A 27,999-nucleotide genomic window follows, 5' to 3' on the forward strand; every position below is an offset into this window, starting at 1 on the left:
TTTCAGTAAAATGTTTATTTACAAATGTTTAACACAACTGGTATTGAGATAAATACAAGTAACTTAGAACACAATGTATGGGCTGAACCGTTAAAACATAATGAAAAATTCTTCTAAACATTCGTCTTTAAAAACTCAAAATTCGAATTACATTTACAATTCTGTCTCGTTTTGGTTCTATGGTACACTGTGGAACAAAACCAAGAGAGTATTACAACTCACAAGAACTTACAAGAACGCTAACCATACAAACATCAGTACAAAATAATTAATCTTAAACCTGTTTTTGCTCTTCGACCTGTACTAAAATATTTGTTTGAAATTAAAGCCTGAAACACATTAACTGTAACAATGCCCTGATGTAAAATTAGCAAACTCGGATTGTGTTTCGGTTAGGTAGGGTAACCACTCCTTCATCCTGAAGTTCCTTCAAAGAGTCTTCAAACATTTCTCTCGTCACCATCTGCAACAAAAGTAAACAAGAGGTAGTTATCTTATCTTATCTAACAGGTGCAGGCCGAGACCATGAAGCACTTCATCCGAAAAGTCAAATTCTTATTGCGCTCCCCAGACAGTTGGTTTAGTGATCAGACCCTACAGATTCAGGCATCCGATGTGAACTTTTCTCCTAATAGTTATATGGAATGGTCTTGGCTTTGGATTTAAAATTTAAATGAACATCATAGTTTCAGAGGGTAGATTCACATCAGTAAATGTTTCAGGGAAATTATGTAATTACTCTACTGTCAATTAAGATGGGGACACAAATGGATGTATGGATGTATGTGGGGAGTAAATGTGCAAATAAAAATAGGGGCAAAATCAAAATGCAAATTAATTGGTTGGATGTAGTGCACACCTAGCACTAAAGCAAGACTCGCATTGAATTTTGTTCACTTTTTTGCAGTTACGTATCTTTAAAGTTTAAACCAAATATCCCAATTAGAAACTTAAGTCTAATGCCATATAATTAAAATTTAAATCAATACAAGTTTGAAAAGGTGTTGTATTAACTTTTACTAGTGACATTTTCCTAATTCCCTACCAACTTATTTTTATATTTGTTCATATATTCATACATACTACATACATACATACATACATACATACATACATACATACATACATACATACATACAAACATACATACATACTATATTGTGAATATTTTTTAAAATTCCTTTTTCCTTCTGGGTGTAAGAAATGATGTAAAAAAATGTTATAAAATTATAAAAATCTTAAAATCCTTACGGTTTGAAAGGTTTCCTTGATTTCTGCCAACATCTTCTGGAAATTAAGGGAAGATCCTTTTCCTTTAGTTGTTAGAAGTTTGCGCAGACCATCTGTTAATTCCTGTCTGCGTTTACGAGCGGCTGAGCTCAACCCAGTCGTCAATATTCCTACGTCAATCTTCCCTGACAACGGGTCGGTGGCCGATTGCTTCAAGGCTTCCCTGTGCAGCCTGAGAACAGAAATTGTTCGTCATTCACATGTCATGGTGCAAAGTAATGTAACACATCAATACGAGATCATTAGAAGACACATTGACAATAAATATTTACAAAATGAATCATGTTTTCAGGATCCAATCTAGTGAACCTGGGATCTGGGTGGTGGGGAGGGGTTGATCTTGGGATTGGGAGACAAGGACTCTATCCGCGCTACTACTTATTTTGATTGGTTTACTTTATTCAGTTTTAAATGTTGAGAAATCAAAAATCACCCCCTATGTCTGAAGTCTAAAGTCAGTCAACTAACCTGTAAGCTTCCTCGACGTCTTCTTGTACAACCGTTAGAGAGAACCGCATCTTGGCGTGGGCCTCAGCCAGACGAATGAGGGACTCCAGCTGGCGAGGGTATGCTGACACTTGGCCCCGGCCACTACCAACCTAACAGGGATAAAAACAGTATAATAATCATAGTATGAGTTATTCATATCTTTGCAAAGTCTAAGACCATATGCATCCCTAGGATTTCTCTGAGAGCAAATTGGTTTGCATCAAATTATCCTCAGGACCGCAAGCAGTGGCGGCCCGTGATCGCTTTTTTTTTTGGGGGGGGGGCAGTGAATAGGGGCCCAGGGACTCTACCCGGGAAATATTCTAGGAAAAAAATGTTTTTCAAAATATTTAAAATTTTTCATGACTCTAAAACTTTTTTAAAATTCTAAACACTCCAAGGGCTGCATGCGGGACGAGTAGTGAGGATGCCTTGTATACATAATATAATCCATCTGAAGGGTAAGTGTTAACAACACTTGGTTGGCTCTGTCAACAATCTTTTCTATTTTTATGCCTTTACATCCTAGAAAGTTACATTCTAGCTCGGAATTGTTTTTACACATTACTTCAGGTTAGTCCTAGAGGTCGCGGCATTATCACATAAAGACCATTGGTAATTGACGGGATTTGAACCCGAGACCTCCATCCGACCGAGACCGAGAGGGATCGGAAGCCTTGTGCTGTACCACTAGACCAGCTAGATGAAAATAGAATTTCTACTTTTATCAACGGTGTAAGGTAAGTTACTAGTTAGTGAGTAGTGAACACTGTTTGTTGGAAATTGAATTCAAAATTTTGTTTCATGGTATATTTTTAATAGAGATGGGCCGATACCAAAAATTGTCGATACCGATACCGATACCACCAAAATACTCTCGATACCTATCGATACCGATACTTCCGATACCTATATTTTTTTGCACAGTTTCTTCCACTAATAATATTATAAACTGTAATACCATAAAAAAACACAATATGTATGTGTATCAAACTTTTATTTTGGTGTTAAAGGTTGATTATTAGTTGCAAAAATATGGAACTAAGTGTTTATTTTAAAATAGGCCTGCTGTAAATGTTTGAAACTGACTAAAACATGAGATCTAATAAAGTTTCCTCTAATTTATAAATAGGCTTATATAAGTATTTATCTAAGTAATTTATCAGTTTTTGTATTTATTTGAAATTGCATTAATTGTCTTAGTTAACTCATTAAGCTATAAATTAAAAAAAAATTACGGACATCCTGGCCTAACTTTTTGTAAAGGTAAGTTTTTCCCTGAGAGAGTAAAAACGAACTTCCTATATAATGACATTTTCTCACTAGTTGTATGAAAAACAGTTATATATCTTCAAAATTTGTTTAACTATGAAAGTCTAGCTGAAAACACCACATTCATAAATGAGGATATTTTTGAAATACAGAATAACTAATCAAACAACATTTTTATTTTCAACACTTTTATTTCTTAACATTTTTTCCTTGAAAATGTCAACAGTTTTTCATTTATTTTTAATAAATATTATCACTTATAATTTCTCAAGAGCAGACAAGAGACATACGTCACTGCCACAAAAACTCTTCTCTACTGTGAAGAATGAACTAAGTGTTTATTAGTGTGAAGCCCCGCCCACCATCTAACGGGACATGGGGTAGGGAAAGAGAAAGTTTGCTCTAAAGAGCATGCCCTCCCTCACCCTCGGCCTCAGTCGCTTGCAGATTTCCATTACACAAAAGTATCTGAGTGTTAATTATTTTAAAATACTGTAAATGTTTGAATTTGACTATGATGAGATCTAATAAAGTTTCCTCTATTTTATAAATAGGCTTATAAGTATTAATCTAAGTCATTTTACAGTTTTTGTATTTCTTTTTAAAAGCAATTGCAGTTGTACTTTAAAAAAAATTACATACATCTTGGCCTATAAATACTTTTTGTAAGGAGAGTCTTTTCTCTAGTGAGTAAAAACGATCGTGGTCAAGTAATGACTGTGCTAAAACAGCACATTGTCAATTTTTACAAAAACATTTTGACTGAAACCTGGTATTATTTATTGTAGAATAAGTCAACGTCTGTGGAGAAAAGTATGGCAATAGATAGGTTTAACTTTTAGCCTACAATAAAGATTATGTTTTTGGGACTAGAATCTCCAAAAGAGTGCTTTTATAAAACATTCCATTCCATAGATTTATTTAGTAGCCTAACAAAAGTGTTTGACTATGTTCCCGATGATACCAAGAGTATAGGTTCGGCAGGGCAGAGTGGATTCACTGTGAACCGGCCTGCCTCTGCCTGGCCCTTATGCACGACGTCACTATAAATTCCTTGTAGGGGTGTCAACAATGGATCGGAACAATGGATGTTTTGAACCTGTTTGTAACTAACCTAGTTGTTTATACTTTAATACTCATTATGTATAAACGAACACGTACTACATATCGGATCTCGAATCGCGATAATTATTGATACCCCTCCCACCAAAGTACATAAAACGATGTCTAAGTAATCGTCATTTGCTCCGTTGAAACACGAAAGTCGATTGGCTGACATGGTAGTGCATTGTCGCCTCCTGCCCAATGAGAACTGTTGTTACATACTTTTATTGTCAACATTCACCATTCGTTATAACATTACACAATCGACATGGACTAAGGCTTATGATATTTTTCAATAAATACATTATGTCATAGTAGCACTTAAAACTTCACTAAACTCTTTAATCAGGTAGATAGTACAGATAAAATATGGACCTACTTTTTGGCGCAATATAAAGCAAGCCTAGCCATACGACGATGACGATGTTAAAGTTTAATGGTTGAATATAATTTTTCGATGCGTATAATGCAGGGAGGAAACTGAACATTTTGACGTGTTTAGGTTATTTATTTTTCACTAAAAATAAAAATAATGTATCTAAATGTCTGGCTTATTGATACAGACATTGTTTAGTATAATTAATTTCGTGTTGGCAGGACATTCGCATTTGCGCGCCGGTTGTCTCTTGAGTTGAGTCTGACATCTTGAAACGTAGATTGTGTTGTGCAATGAGCTGAAGCTAAACAATGTCACCGGCACCGTCGCTGTTTTGAACTAGATAGTTTCTAAGTTGGCTATGAAAATTGTTAACCGTGATTACAAAACTAATACTGTAGCTATAAAGTAAATGTTAAAATAAAATATTTATCCCTGTCGGGTGTCGGTACCTATCATCGGAATCGACTTTTGACAATCGAGTCTTGGTACCGATACCAATGTCCAAGTGGTAACCAATGGATGGTGGTATCGATGACGATGACGATAATCGACACATTCCTTTTTAGAACTGCATCGTGACCAAATCGATGCATGCTGGACCGAATCGGGATTCGATGCATCGAACTGAAATTTCAATGCATCGCAGTATCGCACTCGCTGCACACCACTACCTATCACCCACCCAGTGTCAGCTCCAGCTGTAGCTGTCAGTGAAATGGATGACGCAAGCGATGTCTAGGTTGCCGGTTATTATTATTAGGCCTAGTATGTCAATATTGAAAGGGGTTAAGGGATTAAATAAAACTCAAACATTTTCCTTTCTTGTTATTTACTTGTCAAATATCAACGAAATCGGCTTAACCTCTACTACTCGACTCGAGTTGCGAGTAGGCAAACGGCTAGGATTCGTAACGGCAACGGCAATTTACCCGTTCTGACTGATCCGCACCAATTTGTAGCATTCAGTGTCGGTATCGGTATTGAACCCAAAACAGGCAAGTATCGAGTATCGACGAAACTTCGATACCGCTGGTATCGAGAGTATTTTGGTATCGAGTATCGGTATCGGCCCACCTCTAATTTTTAACTAATTAATTTTTTTTATCATAAAGGTTACCAGCAACATACCTTTCGCATGTCCACGTAGCACTGGACCAACCGTTGTGAAGCTTCCTCCGACAGTTTCGGTTGGATGTGTTCCTTAGCGTACGCAATGTAGTCTCGTAGCAAGGACATATCCTGAAAACATCTCTAATGTGAATCTTTGAGACAGAATAAGCCCAAAACGGAAGGCGAGGGAAAACATCAGAATATAAAAATTCCAAGACTTAAGTTGGTAAAAATCTTGTACATTTTTACACCTAAATTAGCTGGCCATGCTTAACAAAATTTGTATCTAATTTAACATTTCCTTTGAATTATCAAAACGTAAACAATGAATCTTTCATTATTCAGATTGAAATTAAACACAGTCTAATGTACGGTAAGCGATATGTTTTATAATGGCAAGTGTCATCCCAAACTCATCGTCCATTCTAATTTGGGTTGAAATTTGCCTTAGTTGAGTTACCATCTTTAACCTTCTGTTTGGTCGATTCATCATTGCGCTGCAGTTGACAAAATTGATGGTTTCAATATTTTTATACTTTTGAGTTGGAAAATAGAAACAAATGATCAGGTGATACAGCAACGAAGTTTAATTCTTCCCTCTATCAAATTTTTTGATCAATTATATTAGTCGATCAATAGTTTTCAATTAATAAATATAAAAAATCTGCTCTTTGATTTTGAAACACCCTGTACTTAACAGATGTAATCGACCGCAGCCAATTTTTTGGTAACTGCAACCTGCAAAAAAATTGTATTTACAACTGTATAAAACAATGTAAAAAATAATTGTAACCTTCATACCATAAATTCATCTTTTTCCTCGTCTTGAGATTTGTAATACAGCGACACCAAGTGACGGGCGAGTCTTCGATCAAACTGCTCGTTTTGGGGGTCGAGCATCAAGAAAATCAAATCAAACCTGTGAAAAAACAAGACTTTTAGATGTGGAAACAGTCAAATAATCTCTGATCATATTTTGAATAAGATAAAATGTTGGGTATGTTTATGTTTTGTTCAATGTGGTTGCTAAATTGTAGAGATGGACGTTATTTATCGTAATAGGATAATATAAAAACTAGCAAACCCGTATATGACTAGTTATATGTTGTTTTTATTGATAAATCAAATGATTTTGAAGTAATTGATAGAAGCACCTGGACATGAGGGTGTGAGGTAGCTGAATGTTTTCTATAATAGTTTTGTTTTTATTCCACTGAGACTCCACGGGGTTTGCTGCAGCTAGTATAGACGTCCTTGCATTCAGTTGACAAATTATACCCGCCTTAGCAATACTTAAAGTTTGCTGCTCCATCACCTACACAAAAACATAAAGAATTAAAGATCTTATCAGTAGTTTTGTTGAAGGAAAGGCTCTAGGCAAGGATTTCAAATTGTAGAAAAGGGAGGATAACTAGCTGCTTACCTTGAAGAAGTGTAGGTAGACCATAGAACATGCAGTAGTGTAGAGAAAGTATTAGAGTTTGAGTTTACAAAATAGCTGCTGTCATGGCTGTTCCAGAAATCATGACAGCAGCTATTTTGTGAACTCTACTTTCTCTACACTACTTGACAAAGTCCCTCAGGGGACGAAATATTGTGTGTACAGAACCACTCAATACCACTCAGAACCACTCTTCTGCATGTTCTATGACCTACCTACACTTTTCAAGGTAAGCTAGATGCTAGCTATCCTCCTTTCTACAATTTAAAGCTCTAATCAACTTACTTAACACGTTCAGTGCGACGGGCGCCGATCGGCGGCCGAGCGGTGTCCCGTTACGCGTGCGGCGGACGCCGATAGGCGCTTCGTGTAGCATCGTGTTTGGCGCCAAGATATCAGCTGATCGTTCATTTCACGTGTTTTTGCGCTACGGTGTGTTGTTGTTGAAGAGTTGGGTTATGTTTTAGTGGTGATCGTTCGTAGTTTTGCAATAGTTCGTAATAGTGAAAATCATGGATGAAAATCCAGGACCTTCAAACCGTAAAAAAACAAAAATGTGACAGTGATTACATCGATGTAGACAATCTTACTGTTAGTGAGATCGACCAATTGTATTACGACTCTGATGAAGATTATGCTTCATCACATGAGGATGCTTTTGATGATGGTGAAGATTGTGACTACGTCCCAGAAAGTGATTATGACAGTGATGACAGTCAACAAAACTGTGATAATAGTAGGCCTACAAGTGATTTCGGTGAAATTGACACAGTGTTCAATAACAGTAACAACCCGGTTTCAACTCAAGATCAACTGGAATCTGACCCAGATTACCCAGACCCCGTTCAGCCGGAAGACCGTCCAACTCAGGCAGCTTCAAGAGGTAGGCCTACAGAACACGACCCCGTTCTGCCGGACAACCGACCAACTCAAGCAGCTACAAGAGGTAGGCCTACAGAACACGACCCCGTTCTGCCGGACAACCGACCAACTCAAGCAGCTACAAGAGGTAGGCCTACAGAAGACGACCCTGTTCAGCCGGAAGACCATCCAATTCAGGCAGCTACAGGAGGTAGGCCTACAGAACACGACCCCGTTCTGCCGGACAACCGACCAACTCAAGCAGCTACAAGAGGTAGGCCTACAGAAGACGACCCTGTTCAGCCGGAAGACCATCCAATTCAGGCAGCTACAGGAGGTAGGCCTACAGAAGACGACCCCGTTCAGCCGGAAGACCGTCCAACTCAGGAAGCTGCAAGAGGTAGGGCTAAAAAAACTCAACCTCCTAAGTACAAATGGTCACCTAATTGTAACTTAGTTGATGACATATATTTTACAAAAACAAATGAGCTTCTAGTTCCCATACCTGGCAATAATACTCCAGTTGACTATTTTGAAATGCTAGTGGAAGATTCGTTTTTAGAAAAAATAGTAAAAGAATCTAACAGTTACGCCTTGGACACATTTTTTGGTAGATCAGATCTGTTGGAGCATTCCCGGATCAATAAGTGGACTGACATTACAGTAAGTGAGCTCAAAATATTTTTGGGTTTAATTTTACACATGGGAACAATCAAAATGCCAAGGCTTTCCGATTACTGGAAAACAGATCCATTGTTTTTGTCAGTGTTTCCCCAATACATGAGCAGAGATAGGTTCTTCCTAATACTGCGCCACCTTCATTTCAACAACAACAATGATGGGAATGACAAGTTGTTCAAAATTCGTCCAGTGATAGACTATCTGAACAACCGAATGTCCGAAATATATTATCCTAGTAAGGAATTGAGCTTGGATGAAGCGATGATTCTCTGGCGTGGACGTCTACAATTTAGGCAATACATAAAAAATAAACGCCACAAGTACGGCATCAAGATTTACACTCTTTGTGAGCCAAATGGCCTGGTCTTGAACACTATCGTGTATACAGGTAAAAGTGATGAACTTGGTGGCAAGGGACATACTAACAAAATTGTAAAAGCCCTCAGGTAGAGAGAACCACGGACATTCATTGTTCATGGATAATTTTTTTAACTCCCATGACCTGTCCAAAGAACTGCTAGAACAGGGTACCCACGTAACAGGAACCCTATTGGCCAACAGGCAACACAACCCAAAGGATGTTGTAAATTCCAAACTGGAAAAAGGGGAAACGACTTGCCTGTTCTCTGAAAAACATGTCATGGTAGGGAAATGGCGTGATAAAAGAGCCGTTCTCTACCTCTCTACTGAATTTGACAACACAATGACCCAAGCAACAAATCGGAGAGGTCAAATGTCTATGAAGCCACTTCCAATAGTAAGATACAACGCATATATGTCTGGAATAGTGGAATCGATCATAAGGATCAGATGATGGCATACTACCCAGCAGAGCGGAAAACCATTCGCTGGTACAAGAAGCTGTTCATTCACTATTTTGTAATGATGATGTTGAATTCGTTCTCTTTGTTCAACAAGTACACGACCTCAGGAAAACTGGCACTGTATGACTTCAGGCTTCAAATCATAAGACGCCTTCTTTCAGAAAAACAATTAGTAAGAAGGGAACCCACGCCCAGAAACACGGAGCATCTTCCAACCAAATGCTTAGTCGGCGAAAATGGTAGAGTAATGAGGAAAAAGTGCAGAGTTTGCAAAACTGAACAAAACAAAAGGAAAGACACTATATCTACCACTGCATTGCCTGTCCTGGAAATCCCGGCTTATGCTTGGAGCCATGTTTCAAGAAATATCACTAGTAAGAGAGGCCTATCACAAGGATCTTCATGTGGGATCAAACTTGCTTTATTATGAATGTTCAAAATAATGTCGCTTCTAAATGCAGCCTCCGTAAATGTTAACTTGTATGATTATTTTTAAGTATTATTCAGTCTTACTATTTTCACTTCATGTTTTGTAACCAATTTCTCATTCAAAATATAAAAAATAAAAAATGTAAAAAAATATATACATATATTCATCCACAAATGTTAACTTGTATGATTATTTTTAAGTATTATTCAGTCTTACTATTTTCACTTCATGTTTTGTAACCAATTTCTCATTCAAAATATTAAAAATAAAAATGTAAAAAAATATATAAATATATTCAAAGGAAAAAGGACTTGTTTTCTCTTTGTAGCAACAGGCCGTAATGCTTGTCAACCATGACGTCACGATAGAAGACGGCAATGACGTAATTAAGGTTATATTTTTGTTTTCGATGAAAATATTAAAACAAGCAGCTGATCACAAACGGCAAACATTACGTCATTGCCGTCTTCTATCGTGACGTCATGCTAGACGAGCATTACGGCCTAGCAACCGATTCATACAAGGACGCCTATAGGCGCCCGCAGCATCCAACACCAAAACTCTAAAAATTTCTTGCTGGGGGCTGCGGACGCACATAGGCGTCCATATATAATTGTTATATATATTGGCTATATTTTACATGGAGTAAAAGCTTTGACATAAATAAACTTATTTTAAATGTCTTTGACAAAAATAATGATGCAGCCACTGGGGAATGGATCGTGAATTCTTCCATAGCAGTGAACGTGTTAATATCACTTCACTTCAATAAGACAGTGACATATTGCATTTTATCATAAATTAAACTTAAGAATTTAATTACCTCATGAAGCACACTGCGTGTAGAATCATTCATCTTGTCGAACTCGTCAATGCAGCAAATTCCGTTGTCTGCCAACACCAGAGCCCCTCTGAAATGAGAACAAACTTCTGTAAAAAATTTCAGTGAGAAATTAAAATAATCTGTACAAGCGTATGATTTATCAGGTCATTATTTTGAGGGCAAAATTCAAAAGCACTTACGTCTGCAGAACAAGTTGCCTGGTTTCTGGGTCTTTGGAGACATAAGCTGTCAGTCCCACAGCGGAGGAGCCCTTGCCGCTGGTGTACTGACTGCGAGGCACCAGATCGTAAATGTAGGACAGCAGCTGTGACTTGCTGGTACCTGGGTCTCCACACAGCAGAATGTTGATCTCCGCTCTGTAACCGTTTACGTACAGATAGACCAAGAACTCTCCTATCTTTGGAAGGTAGTAAATAAATTCAAATTATTTTACTTTTTATTTTTTTTTATAAGTGAGATCTAGTATTCAAATCTATTTTTTTATGTCAAGTTACTATGTGTGTGTACCACAAAGGTACCACTCAAATATTTTGTATGTCAAACCAAACTAATGTAACAACTTTTTCCAATGTATTCAGCCCTATGACTAGTTATTCAAACGAGACAGTTTCAGCTTTCTTGATCATACTAATTAACATTTTTTATTAGCCTAAGTAAATTACCCACCTGAAATTTGCTCTTCCTGAACTGGTAAAGGTTTTCTTTGTTCCACCAAACAGCTGGAGTAGGATCCCTTTCTTGATGTCCTCGTTCTCGTAAATAGACGGAGCGATGGCACGGGCCAGTCTCTCGTAAATATCAGGCCGTGTACTCAGCTGTTGTAGCACCTCTACTCTCTCCGGTGGGAAACGATGGTCTTTGCTGTAACGGAAAAACATAAAATTAATATCTGGGTATGAGTAGAGTTGTCCTAGTAATCGAATGTTTGTTTGATCACTGTAATGTGGTTTTTTTGATGGTTCATATCTGGAACATTAGGAGAGCAGACACCAGCAGAGTTTAGAAAGGATAAAAAAATGTTACTTTAGAGGTTCAGCTATTTTTTTGTGATCATTTTTGTTTACATAATTGGAAACATAATTAAGTTATCTAGGGGCAAATAGGCTTCTTATGTTTTTTTAACTCAGTCCTATTTTTCACCATGAAAGATCTCCCATTTGATGAAGCGAGCTAGTTCAAACCTAACACCGATGTATTGAAGTACATATATTATACCATTAAAAAGAATCAGCGTTTGCCAGTTTCAATTGAACGAGTCCCATGCTTGAATATTTAGGTGTCATTATGTATATTTTGGCTTATCAGCAGCTTGATCAAGTTTCAATTGTTTGACAACTACATTTCCTAGATCACTTACCCATCCTGCTGGTCGTAAAGTCTCTTGGTATCAGTCTTACTGAAGTGAACGACATCAATGTGTGTACGGTAGACTGATCTGACATTACGCATTCGAGGATTCACCTGGAAAATACATTATTGTAGTAATGTATGGTTACGCTTCTCTTTGTTATAACCTGATACAAAATTTTTGAAGTATTTTTTCTAACTCCAATACATCTTGGACATAAGTTTTAACCATGTTATATTTAACTATGTGGCTCCTGGTTTCTACAGAATTGCATATCATTGTGATGATAGTCGGCACAATTTTCATTAAAGATATGTAGATCTACACTAAAAAGTACTCAAGATTCATTGAATTTTAAAATCAGATGTATAGCCCAACTACCAAATTGATTAAATAATTAATTGAAAGTTCTCTCTTCAGTCAAACAGGTTTGGATACTCTTGAAAACAGAAAAAGGAGCTAAATGAAAAATTCAATCAAGAAAACTTTTGATGTCCCCCATCTTGTTTTTAATTGTTTCAACTTCATAGTAGGGTCTAAATTTCCTTGAAAGGTCTTTGATGTAGATTTTGGTTGCTTTCAAGGTCAAAAGAGACAATTTAATTGAAAAGCTTGCGATTCAGTTGACAACCGCGTTGCTAAACTGTCAAAAATCCTAGCCTACACAGAATTGTAGCTTGCTCTAATGATTGGTAGCTGCAATGCCTCCAAATTTTCAGCCAGTTTAGCTACTTAGTCATTTTGAGAAGGCCAAGATTCAACCCAGTTCATCTAGCAATGTTCAATTTGTGAAAATTCTACCTTTTATATAGTGTGGTTTTGAAATGTATTAATTCATTTTAGCAATAGCTTGTTAAAGTTCAGACCTTAACAAATTGGCCTTTAAAGGTTAAATGTTACTAATGTCAGTTGAACTACAGCTTTTCCTACCTGCATGGGTATGGCCCGGTAGATGCCTGTGACGGTGACTCGGTCGCCGGGATGGACGGCGTCTACGAGATCGTTGTGAGCGAACAACACAACGGTGTGTGGCGTTTGACCAGCTGGCATATCGTCTAAAATACAACAGGTGATTTAAATATTAGGATCCAGCTTTAGGTTGCTACGATAAACAATCAAATTACACTTATCTTCAGTCAAAACCAGAAATTTAGAATTTCAAAACCAAAACCAAAACTTGAATCACGAACACCCAAATGCAAAACTTTTTAGTTGCATGGTTAGGGTTAGAACAAATTACAGGTAATAGGTAAAGTACCAACAATTGTTTACTATACAATCAAAACAGAAAGAAATTAACTCCTGGCCATGACATATTAACATGAATATGTGACTAATACGCTTTGGAAAAAAAAACTTAATTTTTTATAAAGAACAAACACTAAAACTAAACTCCCGACACTAAAATTAACTTGAATATTAGATCAATTATTTAAACAATAAGACAAAATTAATTTGTGTTAATAAAAAATTTATATGAAACTGTATTGTATGTAGTTCCAGTATCAGTATTTTATGATAACAATTGCAGTTCAGAATATGATTTACTTCTTTCATAAGTGTTAGTTGGGATCTGTTTGCCCCATTGCTGCCAGCTTTTATGTACTGTAAACGACGTTATAAGAACAATAATAATGATACAAAAAAATTCTGAAAATGTGTCTGTTCAGAGCTGTAATTGCCAAAATATTTAACTTCAAAACTTACGAATCAAGTTTCAAAACCAACAACTTTTCCAAAGTTATTACGGTTTTGAGAGTTAAGTTTCGGTTTTGACACTTCACTACAGATAATTATTATCCACCTGCTACTTCACTTACCTGGCGACTCTTGCAGTTTGATCATCTGTTTGTCAGTGAACTGAGATCGGTTGTGTATCAGAGTGAAGCAATGGTTAGTGTTACAGTTGCTACAGTTGGTCGGTTCAGCGATGCGTCCTCGGTCAATCTCCACCGACGTGGTCAACGCGCAAACCATGCACTTGAAGAACGCCTCGCGCATCTCCGGCATGATGTTGCTAGTGCGAGTGACCATGCCACTAACACTGATCAGCTGGTCGATATCTGAAACACGCCGATGATGTAGAATACCGAGTTGTGCTCGCAAAAGAGAGTTGGCAGTTTCTAAAACAAGTCACTAGCTTTTTGTAACTCGGCCCAGCTACTTAGAGTTGTTTGAGTCTTTTACCTAACCCGCCATGTTAAACTTCCCTAACCCAAGCGTGATGTATACAACTTTCTTACTTCTCGAGTGACGTAAAGTAGAAAAAACTCACTCGGTGAGGTAATGAAACCCATTTAAATAACATTAAGAGCTTAACTTAAAAAATATACCTCTATGGAGCCAACGACGTTCAACGCTAGAAATCAGCTGTGCACTTGAATGTTATTGTTATGCTTTAAAGTATTTTCCTAACCTAGCTTTTGTTTGTAAAAGAACGTACTGTTAAAAGATGAGTGAAATGGATAATGAAAAATATTGTACGAACCCCATGTATATTGTCGGGTCAGGTAAAATCTTGTACGTTACACGTTACGCAAGAGCGTGTTTACATTACTTAGGTGAATTATGCAACTCGCTTCCGCTCGTTAAAACGCTCTTACGACACTTGTAATGTAAATAGCTATTTTTGTGTATCAGTCCTGTGTATTAACCCCTGGACTCTAATTTTGTCAGTTAAGCTAGCTGAACTGTATTCTTTTTTATAACCATTATTGTACATTGTGTTTGAACATGGGCACCGCCGGGTTTTGTTGCTAGTACATATAAAGTACTGAGCTGTCATCAGATGATTGAGTGATAGTTGATAGTGCAGAGTATGTGTGCTTCAAGAATCCTAGGTCAAGAAATATTATTTTCAATAGTAAGATGCGGGATAAGTGACCGCAAGAAACTGGGCATAATATAATAGAAAAAATACTACCCATCCACTTAAATTAATAACAACTAGTTCATCATAAATCATAGCTTGATAGCATACACAGCTTAATCTATACAAAATATTTCTGAATGTCCATACTGCTGTTGTTAAAGCTAAAACGGAGGATGATTTATGGGTGAAAGTAGAAGACGCTTTAATGGATCTTAGAAGGTGGTTTGAAATAAACGGACTAAAATTAAATCCAGAAAAAACACAACTAGTAAAATTTAATACGATACAATCCCGAAATTTCACACATAAAACAAGAACCAAAACTGTCAAATGTACAAAATTTTTAGGTTTGTATGTTGATTCAAATTTAACCTGGGCCAAGTGCATTGAAAACATATTACATAAGCTTAATTCTGCCTGTTTCCAAATGCTTTGTTTGAGAAATATTTTGGATATGAGAACACGTTTAATGATATATTATGCCTATTTTTATTCCATATTGCATTATGGGATTGAATTTTGGGGATTCTCATCAGAAATAGAAAAGATTTTTAAAGTTCAGAAAAAATACTTAAGAATAATGACATTTGCTAAACGAAAACAATCATGTAGACCAATTTTTAAAGAACTTAATATAATGACTGTACCAAGTTTAATCATTTTTAAATCCTTATTAATGGTACAGTCAAATTTTGAAAACTTATGTGCGGAGAATTTTGACCATCCATATAACACCCGTTTCAAAAAGAATTTTCAGTTTCCGATTCACCGATTAAAATTAATAGAAAAAACACCAAAATATATGGGAAAGAAATTGTTTAATAAACTGCAACCAAAATATAAAGATTTAATAAACAAAACGTCTTTTAAAAGCAGCCTTGCCTCATTTCTTGTAAACAAAATATATTATAGTATTGACGAATTTTTGAATGATGGTAATTTTTTAAATTAGCAAATATTATGTTTTATAAAATAACCCAAATAATTATTTGTAAGAATCATTGTTTATTTTTTAGTATTTTAGGTACTTATGATATATGATTATATTGACAATGTCACCTGTTTTTGTAGCTTATGCTATGTAATCTGTAAAACGTTTATGTGACAATAAAGATATATTTATTTATTTATTTATTTAAAAAATAATTTTTATTCAGTAGAATGAGCCATAACAAATTTAGTAACAGTTTCAGCAATAAATTTAAATCAAAATGAAGTTTTACCTTCTGGATTAAGGGAGCGCATGTCTTTGGTTTTCTGAGCATTGAACGGCCGAACTTGGATCTGATGTTCCAAAACAGCGGCAGGATGTCTATCGAAGAACAACTCATTCACAGCCATGTCTAAAGTGGGAATAACCTAAAAGACAAAACACAATCAAGTTTTTGTTCATTTTGGAAAAGCGTTTAAGGATTCGCTTCGAGTGAAATTTTGTGTAAGACTGAAAACCCACGGCAACAATACTGTAGGGTAATTGTGCCACTTAAATGTGTCAGTTAATTTCTTTCTCATACTGACCGGCTCACCCCTTGCTTCGCTTGATTTTTTTCATGTACACAGTCCTGAGCAGGGTTGCCACCGGTCCCGCCTTCAGACTCTTTTGCCTGTGTTTATCCAAGGGGGCCGTCCGGATTTCTCCCTACCCAAAGGTGGCCAGCCTAGTCTGAGGCTTATGTGACAGGCAAATGCAAGGATATAAGAAGGCAACCTCTTAATGTTGCTGGGAATAAGATTTACCCTTGTATTAGGTACTAACTTTGACAATATTTTTTGTCACAATAGATTACTTTCCTACTGTTAATACTTAACATGCATACTGTTGACTATGATCCCGTTTTACTGCATGAGTTTAAAACAAAATTTAACTTTTATTTGATTTGTGCAAAAGTCATATTATGTTGCAAAATCGCAATAGTCATTAGATATCTTGGATAAGTAAGTATCTGATATGAAAAATGTTTCGGCCTCACAATTAATTGTCAATTAATGAATTAATCCTGCAAGTTAAAAATTAATCACAAAATGGCTAGTTACCTCCTGAGGATAGCAGATCAGCTGTTGATACAACTCAGGGTCAAATTTAAACAGATGTCCACAGTTGATGTTCAGGAAGGGCTCCTCCAACATGTGAATCTAAAAAAGATGCAGTCTTTGTAATTTATTGTACATTTTATATCACTTATTGTAATTTGACCAATGATGGCAATGTTTTTTTAGTTAGTGGTTGACCTGGATAAATCATAGAAGCAATGATAATATGTAGAGTAGGCCTACAAATATCTTCTGAGAAAAAAAATTAATAAATTCCAAATAGGATTATCAAAACTTTGCTCCTATGCATAGCCTAGGTTCTATGCTTGTGATATTAAACTTATCCAATAAAATACATTTGAAAAAACAAAATAAAAAACAGATAAGAAAAAATGTTTGAATTAAAAAAAAAACAAGTAAACTGTTTTGGTAGAATCCTGGCTTACCTCCTCAAGTTTCTGAATGTAAAGGGGCAAATTTGACTCGATATTTTCCGGGATGTCTTCTTCGTCTTTTTCCTCTTCATCATCGACAAAGTTATTGAGAAATCGCTTGAACTTGTCCTTACAACGGCTGACAACAACGTTTGTTCCCCAGATGACCAACGTCGGCCCTTGCTGTGATAAGCCCTCGCCTTCGGAAGACGCAACTCTTGCTACGTCATCTGCTGCTGCCTGTGGAACAAGGAATTTGAAATTGCGCTTCACAGATTATTCCCCAGTTCCAAAGATGCTTCTAAAAAAGTTGGCACCGTTAAAATAAAATTTTATTTATTTCAATAACAATATGACTTTTTAGCTCTCCTTACTGGCTATTATTTGATATTCTAAAGCTTAACAATATTTTTCATAGATGTTTTGATAAATTATTCATTAAGTGTCTCAAGTTCTCTAGGTTTAGCAAGAGACTATGGGTTTCAAAAATTTTCTAATCAGGCAATTAGAAATTCCACTAAGTTTGCTGCGGCAGGGGTATTTTTGTATGTAGGATTAACAATTGATTAACACTAACCGGGTCTGATGCAACATTGACTTGTCTCATCCGACGATCTGTCCGGATGTCAGGACGAAGCCGGATGGGAGTTCCTCGAATCCCGGATCTGGGGGTCCTCATGGAACCCATTGAGCTGGGAGTGCCGTAGTTCAATGGAGAACTTAAATCGATTTCACTCATTCCTAACAAGAGTAGTAAATGTTGAGTTTAGAGTTTACATATCCTATCCGAACGTAAATTAAAATACAGTACAAGAATTGTTTACTCTCCTAGCTTTACAAACATCTACTTCAACTATCTAAATCATATGTTTTTTACACAGTCTTCTGTTAAAAATTTGTATACACTCCTAACATTAACAGTTTCAAAAATCTGGAAAAAGTTCATTGTATAGCCTTTGATTACCAGTATTGATACAACTAACTGTAATAAGTGTATCCAAATCAGTATCCAATAGTCAATGGTATAAATTTCATTAGGCTAAACACAATCAATGTTAGTATTCAATATAACATAACAATATGTCAATATGACACTAGGTTGGATGTTTTAAAAATAAAGTATCATAAACGTTTTGGATATGTTCATGTAGATTTTTGTAGTGATAAGTGACGCAGGTGAATTCTCCGACTAGGGCTTGTTATTTATTTTGAGTCAATATTTTTCCAAGTGGAGAAAATATAAGCTGGTGAAATGAAATGTAAAGCACGGGTCACACTAGGCTGGCATCAGCGGCGAATTGAAAGAAGCCGCGACTGTCAGCTTAATGTGACCACAAAATTCGCAGCTGACACTGAGCTGACTCAGCCTGGATTGGTGAGCCGGTGATGCTGGTGCCAGCTGCTGATCACCAGCGGCTGGCAAACAGCCTAGTGTGACCCGTGCTTAAGCTTATGTGTATGTGCGCCTGTTAAGGCCAGATTTATTTTAGTTTCAAAAACATTTTATTTTAATCCCCTTTGCTTGACCAGAATAATTTCATTTTATTTCCCCAATACCTACAGCCAGTTTACCTATCCATCCTATAACCAGTATTCAAATTTGCCGCCATACCCCACTACCTCAAATCAAGAGTCACCTGGGAAGAACACTGGGTCACATGACCTCACTTCTTCAACATGGCTGGAACAACAGGAATCTACAGTATGAGGTATTCCTAATTTTAGCAATTCCTTTAGTTTCGCCACCTCCTACTCATTTTAATCATTCCTAATCGCTTTATTTTCATGGTCCTTCGAGTCTGATTCATAAATTTTCCTATTATTCCTGTTTTTTACTTCAAAAATTAGCAAAATCAAATCTGGCCTGGCTTTACATTCACTTGCTTATTTAAAGACTATTTGAAGAAGTATTTTAGTTATCAGCAGTTTTATTATCATTTTTAATCAATTTGCAATCAATTTCCACCAATTAAAATAGTTTACATCAAGATTTATTAGTTTTTTGGCAATTTGATTCACATGTGCAAGATTGCAGGATAATTCAGGAGTTTTGTCAGGATTGCAACCTGAGGGAAAAGTTCCCTGGAATTACCCACCAAGATTCCCCACAATTACCCCACACTGTGGAAATTTCCCCTGAAATATCTCTTTTGGGTAAAACTAAAGAAGAAATTTCCCAGATATGAAGAATTTATGCTGATTTATTTAAGTTGCTAAGAATTATTCTTTTTAAAATATTTGTTTGATACTGACTGTTTATTTTCACCATTTTGCATAAATATTGAAGAGTCTGGCACTTACAATAATTATTGCCACTGGTTGGTTTACTGTAAACAGAGAGTGCCACTTTAATAATTTTACAATTACATGCAGATTAAGAATACTATTTATCAAGACAACATAATTGAAGTTTTCTGCAATACTTAACAAATTATTTTAATTGAATTATCATACTCTCAGTCAAGTGGTAACTTATAAATATTTGTTGTGGAGTTTTTTGAGTTTCTACAGATCTAGGCTATTTGTAAATGACAATAAATAGCATTTACAATGGCAGATGCCAAACTAAAGAGAGATATTGATCTTCTGATTTATAAAAGAGATAATATTGTTCAAAAAATTGAGTTTTTGCACAATCAAGCTGAAACTTTGTCTATAGAGGCTAGCCCAATTGAATTATCAGAGTTCAAAGTTCGTTGTGATCGTCTCCCTGCCCACTATGAAAGTTTTGAGCGTTACCAATCTGACATAGTGAAAGGTTATGTCCAGCTCAAAGATACTTCTCAGCTGGAGGGAATTCTTGCCAAAAATAAGGTTGTAGATGAGAAATATTTTTTTATTCTTGCTACCAAAGACAAGTTTCTTTCACCTCTTGTTAGACAGGAAAATGTTGAAAATGTTAAGCCTATCGCCTCCACAGCTGTTAGACTCCCAAAAATCAATCTACCCACATTCGAGGGAGTTTTGAAAGACTGGCCTCATTACAAGGACCTTTTCCTTGCTCTTGTTCATAATAATGTCTCGTTATCCCCTGTAGAAAAACTTCATTTTTTACTTTCAAGTACAAAGGGTGAACCGCATACCTTGGTAAAAGGCATTCCCATTTGTTCTGACAACTATGAACTTGTTTGGACACAGTTAAATGAGAGATATGATAACAAAAGGTTGTTAGCAGCTAATTACATTGATGAAATTTTAAGTCTTACCCCCATCCATTTCGAGTCTCCTAAACCATTAAGAACTCTACTGGACACACTAAATGAGAACACTTCAGCCTTAAAGCAAATGGAGATACCTGACAGCTTAGGTGAATTTATTATCCTGCACGTAGCTCTGAAAACCGTGGACAGGCATACAAGACAGTTATTCGAACGCAAGTTCTCTAATAGGGAATATCCCTCCTTGTCCGATTTCATTGAATTTCTAAAGGAACACTGCAAGTCACTCGAAGCTGCAGGTGAGACACAACCTAACCTAAAGTTTGGACAGTATAAGGTAGGCTACAAAAATGCTCCAAACAAGACTACCTTTGCAAGTGCCCCGACCAAGAGGGTATTTGTTGTCAATAGCCCTACTACCAATCAATCTAAACCGCCAGTGACTTGTATTTCATGTGGTAGCCAAGAACATAACATTTATCGTTGCCAATCTTACTTAAATTTGTCTCCAACCCAAAGAAGAGATCTAATCAAATCCAAGGAAGCATGTTTTAACTGTTTAAGCATATCACATATGTTAAGCAAATGTCGTTCATCCCGCACATGTTTCAAATGTAGAAAATCACATCACACAACGCTTCATGTTTCTTATCCTGAATCTGATTCTTTGGTTAAGGCTACGCCGACATCAACTTCTAAGCAAGAAGAAAAATTATCCCCTGCTCCTACCTCTGCATTTACCTGCATTAGGCCTACATGTGATTCAAGCCCGAAAGACGAAACTTACTTTAAGCCTACAACCATTCTCTTAGGTACTGCCATTGTTCGCATTCTAGATGTTTGTGGTAATCCTCAACAGGTTAGAGCATTAATTGATGCTGGTAGCCAAAGTTCCTTCATTACTGAATCATGTGTCAGTCAGTTGTGTTTACCGAGACGGAAAGTTGTTCAACCAATTTTAGGATTGTCTGAAGTGTCTGTTTCCAGCAACAAAGGACTAGTACCCTGTGTAATCAAGCCTTTGCATCAAGATAACCCTTCACTGAGAACGGAAGCCATTGTTTTAAATCGAATCACTTCACCGCTACCTTCTACTGCTCTTGATGATAAGGTTAAAATGTTATTTCAAGGTTGGGATTTGGCCGATCCGGAGTTTTACCAACCTGGAAGAGTTGATCTTCTTATTGGGGCTGATTTGTTCCCACAGCTTTTTGACGGTGGGCGGCGTGATACGCCATCTGGATTCCCTACTGCCTTTCACACCATTTTTGGATGGTTGCTCATCGGTGAATCACGTTTGCCAATTCCAACGACTCAGTCCGTTTCTGTTAATTTAGCTATATTAGACCAAGTATCACTGGAGTCGAATCTGCGCAAGTTCTGGGAAATTGAAGAACCCCCGATGAATCATTGCCAAACTAGCCCAGAAGATGAACGATGTGAGTCAATCTACGCGTCAACAGTTCAAAGAGATTCAGCTGGTCGTTTTGTTGTTGACCTGCCCTTTAAAAATGATTGTCCCGACCTTGGAGAGTCGTACAGCAAAGCCAAGCATTGTTTTTTATCTCTGGAAAGAAAATTCAATCAAAATCCTGATCTAAAGGGAGCCTACTCAACATTCATGAATGAATATAGAGATTTGGGTCACATGTCCGAGGTTGTAAACTCTGTAACACCAGCTTACTACATCCCGCATCACGGAATCTTCAAGAAAAACTCCTCTTCGTCAAAACTACGAGTAGTATTTAATGCATCAGCTCCAACCTCAACTGGAAAATCACTAAATGATGAATTGTTAATAGGTCCGAAGCTTCAGACTGACATTTGTAAAATTCTTTCGCTTTTTCGCCTTCACTTGTATGTATTTACAACCGACATTGAGAAAATGTATCGTCAAATACTTGTCAACCCGCAACATAAGTCTTTTCAAGCAATTTTGTGGAGAGATAGCCCAGAGAAACCTATGTCTACCTTTCTTCTCAACACAGTAACCTACGGTGTATCAAGTTCGCCATTCTTAGCCTTGCGTTCTTTAAGACAGCTGGCTTTGGAAGACTCCGAAAAATATCCTCTTGCAAGTGAGGTTATTTTAAACTCAATGTTTGTCGATGATGTCCTTACAGGAGGTGACTCACTTGATCACACCCTGAAAATAAAATCTGAACTAATCAGTCTCTTAGATTCTGGTGGATTTAAACTTAGGAAATGGTCCAGCAACAATCATAAAATATTAGAAGATGTTCCATCTCATGATCAAGAATTCATTTTTAAAGACGAAAGCTCTGCCGATCCCTCTATCAAAGTCTTAGGCCTTAAATGGAATCCAAATTCAGACAAGTTTTCTTACGATGTTCACATAGGACAACCACCTTCTACCAAACGTGGCCTATTGTCTCAAGTATCCAAGGTCTATGACCCGCTTGGGTTAATTACACCTGTAGTCCTTTGGGCAAAATGTTTGATCCAAAAAATTTGGACTCTGGGACTCGACTGGGATCAACCGCTGCCAATTGATATTGTTCGTCAGTCTTCCAAGTTTTTTGAAACTCTTCCTCATCTCAGCAACTTAACCATTCCCCGACTGGTTCTGCTTCCAGAAACCACTGACGTTCAGCTCCATGGATTTTCGGATGCCTCGGAAGTTGGCTACGGATGTGCTATCTACTTAAGAGTTGTTAATTCTGATGGAAAACCTCTTACCAACCTTATCATGGCCAAATCCAAAGTTGCACCCTTAAAGAAAATTTCAATTCCTCGCTTAGAGTTGTGTGGAGCAGTTTTACTTAGTAAAACAATGTTTTTTTGTAAAAACATGTTAGCCTACAAATTTGGAAATATACCCACTTTCGCCTGGACCGACTCTCTAGTAACGCTACACTGGATCCGCACCGCACCTCATCAGCTCAAGACTTTTGTGGCTAACCGGGTCGCTGAACTCCAGACATTGCTCGAACCCGCTTGCTGGCGACATACACCGACAGATACCAATCCTGCTGATTACGCCTCAAGAGGGCTACTACCCCATGAAATCTTAAGAAATTCTCTATGGTGGATTGGACCTAATTGGCTCATGGAGGAACCAATGTCTTGGCCGACTCAACCTTTACCTGCTCTAACACCCAACGAGTCACTGCTTGAGTTTCGCCCATCTGCGACATGTGCACTAGTTGCCGCCAAAGACACAAAGAATGAGTTCACTGCCTTAGTTGAAAAACATTCACAGTTCACCAAACTACAATCTTGTATAGGATGGATATTAAGGTTCATACATAATTGCCAAAAGAAGAAAGAGAAGATTACTGAACCATTTCTTACTTCTAAGGAACGTGCATCAGCCCTACACCTACTTGTGAAACTAACTCAATCAAGTTACTTACCTGATCACATTGATAAACTTGCTACTGATCAGACAAGTCATAGTCTTCAGCGGTTAAGTCCATTTTTAGATGAACAAGGACTCATTCGTGTGGGTGGACGTTTGAAAAATTCCCAGCTACCATACAATGCTAAATTTCCTATGTTGTTGCCAAAACAATGTCACTTAACCAACCTACTTATAGACCACTACCATCTCAAGCACTTGCATGTAGGCCCAAGAACCTTGCAGTCACTACTGTCTCAACAGTTTTGGATTATTTCAGCTAGGCAAGTCATCCGTCATCGATTATCCAAGTGCCTAGTTTGTGTTAAAATGAAAGCTAACTCCATTCAACCATACATGGGTAACTTACCTGGCTCACGAATTACGCAAAGCCGCCCTTTTCTCCATGTAGGCATTGATTTTGGTGGACCCTTTACCACAAAAACGGACAAGTTGCGCAAACCACAGTTACTGAAGAGCTATGTATGTTTGTTCATATGTTTTAGTACAAAAGCAATCCATCTCGAGTCAGTCTCGTCTCTCTCTACGGAAGCATTCTTAGCTTGTTTTGACCGATTCGTCTCAAGAAGAGGTCTTTGTGCACATATCTACTCAGACCAAGCAACTAACTTCGTGGGAGCAGATCGAGAACTCCAAGAACTTCACAGTCTACTTCACAAGACTCCAACTTCAGATGCCGTTCTTTCAAAACTCGCCCAGATGGGAATCAGCTGGCACTTCAACCCACCTGCTGCACCACATTTTGGCGGACTATGGGAAAGTGGAATCAAGTCCATGAAGTATCACTTAAAACGAGTTGTTGGAAATCAGATTCTAACTTTTGAAGAGTTCTCAACATTATTGACAAAGGTCGAAGCAGTCCTCAATTCTAGGCCTCTGTGTAGTCTTTCAACTGATCCCAACGAGTATGAGACTCTAACCCCTGGACATTTTCTCATAGGAGAGCCTTTGGTAGCGATCCCCCAGACTGATTTAACAAACCTTCCACAGAATCGTCTTTCTCGCTGGCAAATGATCCAACAGGCACAACGATCCTTTTGGAAAGTATGGAGTCAAGATTACTTGCATCAGTTACAACAGCGATACAAATGGACACGTGATTCACCCAATTTGAAAATCAATGACTTAGTCCTAATAAAGGACAAAAACCTTCCCCCTTTGAAGTGGACTACAGCTCGTGTCATCCAGACACACCCAGGGAAAGATGGCATCGTCCGAGTCGCCACTCTGAAGACACCAGCTGGACAACTTCAGCGACCAGTCGTGCAGCTGTGTCCCCTTCCTCAAGAGAATTAATTTGTTTTTATTTGCCAAGAAGATGTTTTTCGTTGTGTTTTTTTCCTTTTCAAGAAATTTTGAGTTATTTACATAGAACTATGAGACATAAATTTTGTGTGAAAAAGACTAAATCTTTTTGGTGGGCGGAAATGTTAAGGCCAGATTTATTTTAGTTTCAAAAACATTTTATTTTAATCCCCTTTGCTTGACCAGAATAATTTCATTTTATTTCCCCAATACCTACAGCCAGTTTACCTATCCATCCTATAACCAGTATTCAAATTTGCCGCCATACCCCACTACCTCAAATCAAGAGTCACCTGGGAAGAACACTGGGTCACATGACCTCACTTCTTCAACATGGCTGGAACAACAGGAATCTACAGTATGAGGTATTCCTAATTTTAGCAATTCCTTTAGTTTCGCCACCTCCTACTCATTTTAATCATTCCTAATCGCTTTATTTTCAGCGCCAGTGATAATAGGATGATTTTCAATTGGGGAAATATCACTTGTTTGCTAAAGCACAGTTTGTAAATTACAGCTATGTACCACACATTTGAATGTTTGTTTACTGTACCACAACTTTTAGAGGTTACAGTGCAATGTTATAAAGAGTACTTTAAAATACTATATTACTAGGTCTAGGTATATTATGTCCATATTTAAAGTAAAGTGTTGTAATGTAACTAAACCACAAAATTATCAAAATTGTTCTTGACTCAGTAACTTAGTGGTAGGCCTATGCAAGTAAAATTACCCATCACCTATGAAATTTGTTTGAGAAATCAAACATCAAACATTAAGTAGGAGTAAAATGGTTTTTAAACGAGTGTTTGTGGTTAATGCAAAAGTTAATTCTTTAACATCATATCATTACTTACCGATGGCAAATGGACTGGTTGGGGCGAGGTTGTGGGGCGGAGAAGAGGATGGCTGAGAAAGAGGATCTGATGGTTCCACGACATTGTCTTGACCAGCTGCTGGCTGTCTTTGGGCTCCAAACCTGTCAAAATCAGCTGATTAATAGCTGTGATTTACTTTAAACAGTTTTGACAGCTGGGTGTAAAAAGGTTCAACAAAATAATCTCCTAAAGCTAAAAGAATCAAGTGTATTATCGGGAACAAATATGGACCTATTCTCCTTAAATTGAAACAAGAAAAAAACTAGGTATAACTTTTTTTATTTTACTTCAAGTGTTGTAACAATTAACTTAAAGTGGTTTTGCAATTTTTTGATACCGGTATATGTCACTGTGTTATTACAACGGAAAAGTTGAGTCAGTATTATTAGTATCACATTCCTGGATGCAACAGACCTACCTGAGAGGTGTAGACGCTGGAGTGGTTGAGCGAGAGCTCCGTCGAGGGGTAGGGGAAGATGTTTCTTGACTCTGTGACTGAGTTCCTCTACGTGTACGGGAGCTTGGGGTACGGGGAGCGACCGGCTGGTGCTGTGGCGTCCCTGGAGCTTGGTCCGGCTCCGAGCCATGACGAGACGGAGTCCTCGACCCTCTAGTTCTTCTAGGACTCGACATTGCTGTAAAGTATCCATGGTTAGAGGGTGTAAGTAATGGTCTAGGCTTCAATGTTGAGAGTATAACGGAAATTCCTTCATTTAAAAGGATAGGCTAGGCAACAAATTAAGTTAAAAGACCAATATCTGAATATTAGCTGTATGTAGGCCTATGTAGAAATTAAACTAATAGGCTATAACTTTAGGGCAAATTCAAATCCTACTAGGCCTAGTGTGAGAAAGAAGACAGAACAGCATTTAATCTGAATAAAACTAAGGGCATAGGCCTACCCTCGAGGACTAATATTTAGCCTAAGTGCAGCCTAACACTTCTTGTCAAACGCTTGGGGCTACAATTAACAGCTTAGACCTAGTCTACTGACGAGGATAACAAAAAAGTTTGTAAATGACTCTTTTTCTTTAATTTATTGCCCAGTGTTTGATCAGAATCAGAATGAAGATGAACAATACAATACATCCTGTAATTATAAATAGGTACCGGTACCTCCTTATTTTTTTCAAAAACGATTAAAAGCTAGAATTATTAGGCTACTGTCATGTTTACTTGCAAATAAATGTGTGCCTAAAAGCAGGCTTACCGTACTGCTATCTCTTTATTTAAAAACAGGTGATCAGATGTGTACGGTAACTTACGACCCTCCAGATAACTGGTCTGTGGGGGCCAAGCATCCCGCTTACGCTTTAGTCTAATAGGCCAAGTAAAATAGGCATACCGGTATTTAATATTGTCTTATATTGTTGACTTAGAGTTATATTTTGTTACGGTCTTTCCTGAAGATTTCGGAGGATTGCGTTGTTTCCCCTAGGCCTATGTGTGTTGTGGTTTGATAAGACACTGCATATGATAGAATAAAAAGACCTCGCAAAACGTACAGCATTTTATTTGTAAAATTTTATTTGTTTGTTTGAAGACAGAGAGAATTGTCATTTTATAAGTGCTACCATTGACTATTTATAGAACTACTAACTATAATTATTAGTCTAACTTAGGACAGGAATATAGTCTAACTAAGGCCTATTTAGCTTAAAAAAGAAATGTTACCTATCTAAATAAAAATCAGGTATCATATAACTTACTGCAGTAGGCCTAAAGCTGTCCTTTGTTCCGTGGTAACTTAACTTGTAAAGTTATTTCCAATGAACACACAAGTATGTACAATTAGTAAAACAAATTAAAATTTGTCAACTTCACAATCACAACTTGTTGCTGTAGAGTGTGAATTGTGAAAAAGAA

At 37.2% G+C, this 27,999-nt stretch overlaps 1 protein-coding gene across 1 annotated transcript; it reads right to left on the minus strand.

Annotated features, from left to right (window-relative positions):
• On the minus strand, positions 1 to 27,994 carry LOC128996312 (DNA replication licensing factor MCM4). Its single transcript, XM_054421556.1, has 19 exons — positions 27,843 to 27,994; positions 26,552 to 26,768; positions 26,113 to 26,234; positions 17,988 to 18,151; positions 17,423 to 17,650; positions 16,980 to 17,078; positions 16,169 to 16,304; positions 13,894 to 14,136; positions 13,004 to 13,128; positions 12,083 to 12,186; positions 11,392 to 11,586; positions 10,905 to 11,081; positions 10,705 to 10,792; positions 6,799 to 6,959; positions 6,446 to 6,563; positions 5,663 to 5,773; positions 1,759 to 1,889; positions 1,252 to 1,462; positions 1 to 463 (listed from the first exon to the last, which is right to left on the minus strand). Exons 2-19 carry the CDS (start codon positions 26,764 to 26,766, stop codon positions 368 to 370), a joined length of 2,724 nt encoding a protein of 907 aa, XP_054277531.1. The 5' UTR covers positions 26,767 to 26,768; positions 27,843 to 27,994; the 3' UTR covers positions 1 to 367.
• Positions 27,995 to 27,999: the final 5 nt, after the last annotated feature.

This window comes from Macrosteles quadrilineatus, unplaced genomic scaffold, assembly GCF_028750875.1.
Source record: "Macrosteles quadrilineatus isolate MER2022 unplaced genomic scaffold, UCM_ALF_1.0 Scaffold_6__1_contigs__length_79288215, whole genome shotgun sequence".
In the NCBI taxonomy this organism is placed as follows: domain Eukaryota; kingdom Metazoa; phylum Arthropoda; class Insecta; order Hemiptera; family Cicadellidae; genus Macrosteles; species Macrosteles quadrilineatus.

Bases quoted from the DNA above. Each gene is read 5' to 3' on its own strand.
- LOC128996312 (XM_054421556.1), bottom strand. From the start codon at position 26,766: ATGTCGAGTCCTAGAAGAACTAGAGGGTCGAGGACTCCGTCTCGTCAT. The intron at 10,793-10,904 runs GTAAGTGCTTTT...TTCTCATTTCAG, and splicing joins AGGCAACTTGTTCTGCAGAC to AGGGGCTCTGGTGTTGGCAG. The intron at 5,774-6,445 runs GTATGAAGGTTA...AGATGTTTTCAG, and splicing joins AGGAAAAAGATGAATTTATG to GATATGTCCTTGCTACGAGA.